Source organism: Capricornis sumatraensis, chromosome 1 (assembly GCF_032405125.1).
Source record: "Capricornis sumatraensis isolate serow.1 chromosome 1, serow.2, whole genome shotgun sequence".
NCBI lineage: Eukaryota > Metazoa > Chordata > Mammalia > Artiodactyla > Bovidae > Capricornis > Capricornis sumatraensis.
Window position 1 is genome coordinate 149,040,524 of NC_091069.1, and position 3,757 is coordinate 149,044,280.

Consider the following 3,757-nt stretch of genomic DNA (forward strand, 5'->3'; position numbering starts at 1 on the left):
CACATGTATGAGGATTACCTATCTATCCATTCATCGATCTATCATCTATATCTTAAGGTGAAAGATCCAAATTTCTTAATAACGTTTGACCTAATTATGAAATTTGGAAATATCAATTATAGATTGAGAGTTGACAAGAAAGATAGATAGGGTTAGTCAGAACAAAATGTCCACTTTGGAAATGAATCAATCTGAATCTGTACTCATTGTCCATACGGCCAGTTTTCAGTGGCGATATATCATTCAGTCTTCTTGCTATTTGTATTGTTTCCATGTCTCTTTGCAGGTATATACTTTAAAATATATAGTCTTTAAACTAATATTTGTTCATGTAAGTGAAGATTGAAAATAACTAAGATCTATCTTAAGATTAAACTAATACAATTTTGGTAAATAGGTAAATTTTTGTATATATCTTAATCAACAAAAATATGTATATAAATTGTGTTATTTATTTTATTTTCACACTAAATTATAGGTGGATTTTCCCCTTGTAGGTAATCTAAGAATCTCTATGTTCACTTCCAAATATCTTAGTATCTCTTTTTTTGGATTTACTTTTAGGAAAAATTTATATGTCACAGAAGAAAGTATAGTTATTTAAAGATCATGTCAAATATTTCGTTTGCACTATTGACAAAAAAATAAAATACTTATCAATATATCAAAAAAGAAAAGTACTTAGTTATAAAAACAAACAAGAAACTTACTGTACTTTATACCTAACTTTATTCATTTAGAAAATATTCTTTGAGTATTACAAAAGAGAGAGAGAGAGAGAGAAATCACTCTCAATGGTTGAAGTCACATATCACTGAAAATATTGAAAAGTGTATCTACATAATCCAAAACAATTACTGAGCTGAAGATATATTTTTACAAATGTCCCGATTAAAGTATACATAAACAAGGAAGATGCATTAAAAAAAAATAAAATACGACTATTTTCAAGGTCTTTTGTGACTATGTTCTTCACCTACTCTTTTCACTGCAGTGATAGTCTGAATGGATATGATGGAGGCAAACAAGACTCTGGTGACGGAGTTTGTTCTCAGGACTCACAGATCTCCCAGGGCTGCAGGTCCCCCTGTTCCTGGTGTTCCTGGTCATCTACCTCACCACCATGGCGGGCAACCTTGGACTGATTTTTCTTATCTGGAAGGACCCCCATCTTCACACCCCCATGTATTCATTCCTGGGCAGTTTAGCCTTTGCAGATTCTTGTTCTTTCTCTTCTGTGACTCCCAAGATGCTAATTAATTTCTTATCTGTGAATCACACTATGTCCCTGGTTGAGTGCATCTCCCAATTTTATATTTTTGCTTCCAGTGCAAACACAGAATGTTTCCTCCTGGTAGTGATGGCCTATGACCGCTATGTAGCCATATGCAATCCCTTGCTTTACCCAGTGGTGATGTATAATATCTTCTGCACCCAGTTAATAGGTATTTCATATATTATTGGGTTTCTTCATCCCATGATGCATGTGGGTTTGTTATTTAGATTAACTTTCTGCAAGTCCAATGTAATACATTATTTCTACTGTGAAATTTTACAACTATTTAAGATTTCTTGTACTGACCCTAGAGTTAATATGCTCCTGATCTTTGTATTTTCAGTCTTTATACAATCTTTCACTTTTATGAGTATCATTATCTCTTACTCCCATGTTCTCTTTGCCATCCTGAGAAAGAAGTCTGAAAAGGGCAGGAGCAAAGCCTTCTCCACCTGCAGTGCCCACTTGCTGTCTGTTTCCTTGTTCTATGGCACTCTCTTCTTCATGTATGTGCGTCCTGGGTCTGGATCAGCTGAAAATCAGGATAAACTATATTCTTTATTCTATACAATCATAATTCCTCTGCTAAATCCTTTTATATACAGTCTGAGGAACAAAGAGGTTATAGGTGCCTTGAAGAGAATAATAAATAAATAAACATATTTTAAAGCAAAATTCGAACAGTTCTTTTCAAACTTTGCAAAATCAAGAAGTCTACAGTTAAGCAAATTGGCCTTGGCTTTATCATTTAAACAGAGGGTAATGTCTAGGGCAGTGTCTAAATACTGTATGATGAAAGTCATCTTCAATGGCAAGAGGTGTTCATATCACAGAAAACTGAATTTTTAATGAAGAATTAAATCCTTTACATTTGAAATCCTTTACATTTGAATCAGTTCTAATGAGGTGGATGAAACTGGAACCTATTATACAGAGTGAAGTAATCCAGAAAGAAAAACACCAATACAATACACTAATGCATATATATGGAATTTAGAAAGATGGTAATGATAACCCTATATGCGAGACAGCAAAAGAAACACAGATGTATAGAACAGTTTTTTGGACTCTGTGGAGAGGGTGAGGGTGGGGAGATATGGGAGAATGGCATTGAATCACCAGTCCAGGTTTGATGGATGATACAGGATGCTTGGGGTGGGTGCACTGGGATGACCCAGAGGGATGGGATGGGGAGGGCGGTGGGAGGGGAGTTCAGGATGGGGAACACGTGTACACCTGTGGTGGATTCATGTCAATGTATGGCAAAACCAATATTTTACAAAACCAATTACTTTACAATACTGTAATCTGCCTCCAATTTAAAAAAAAATTTATATTAAAAAAATAAAACCAAGGATTTAAGGCTTGCAGTGTTTCACTCTGTAAATTCCATCTAAATTAGATACAGTAGTTTTACTGTGTCAGACATTTGCATGTTTCTTTGTTTTAGACTGGAGTGAGTGAGTGAAACTAATTCTCTAAGCTTGAATATCAAAATTCTGGCTGTTTCTCAACTGTTCAGAGACTCAGATGAAATCACTTCTTGTAGGAGATTGTCCCTGAAGAGGAAAATTTCTTTGAATGAAGAAAAGGTTTAAAAAGCACAGAATACAAGAGATTGGTGCATTTTACTGGAGAATAATTGAAGTTGGGATAAAATTAAAAATGGACTATTGAATTTGGTGCAAATATATGCAGGTACATAGTGCATTTTACTGGGAAATTATAGGCAATAGTGATATTCAAGAATTTTCAGATATTAAAAGATTTCAGAATATATTTCCTCAGATATTAGTAGTCTTCTGTTTAATAAAGTATAAACATAAATTCATATAATTTTCATACTTCTTATACTCTTGCATGTTTACTATTTAAGTAAAAATATATGATGCAATTACATGATGTAACATTTCTTAACTTGTGTAAGTGCCACCCTGGAATGAGTCTCATTTCCAAAATGATTGTAAAAACCTGTAATATAATATTTATTGTTCTTTCATTGATTGCTCTGTATGGAATGTGTAGTGACTTTCTCTATGGGCCATATTCTAAATTTAAAGGTTTTCTAAAGTAGTAAATGTAAAATTTCTTTGCACTTATAATATTGTTGCTAGCTAACCACTGCTGTTGCAAAATCCTCAGGTAATGACCTGGTGTTGCTGATCAATAAGGAAGAATTAAGAGGAAGAAATATGTAGACAGAAAATCTGATGTGTGGATACAGCAGGTATGCAGGGTAGGAGGATGCAAGGCTGAGAACTGAAGCCAGTGATGCAGCTCCTCTGCCCTGTCTTAGACTATCTTCAGTCTTTCACAGGGCACTGAGAATAAGTGAGCTTAAAATGATTATGTGAATGTAGTCAGCTATCTAAACAGGCAGTGACAAGAAGAATGAACACTGAAGGCAAATGAATTAGAAAGTGCTACAAATCAAATCAGTACTGGGAGAAAATGATCCTTGTCATATAAATGGAAAAACTT

The 3,757-nt window shown here is 34.2% G+C and overlaps 1 protein-coding gene across 1 annotated transcript; it reads left to right on the forward strand.

Moving 5' to 3' along the window:
- The first annotated feature begins 1,002 nt into the window (after positions 1-1,002).
- On the forward strand, positions 1,003-1,933 carry LOC138080187 (olfactory receptor 5AC1-like). Its single transcript, XM_068973140.1, is given in 2 exon segments — positions 1,003-1,052; positions 1,054-1,933. Coding segments are annotated over 2 exon segments (927 nt in total). The 5' UTR covers positions 1,003-1,005.
- The last annotated feature ends 1,824 nt before the right edge of the window (positions 1,934-3,757 follow it).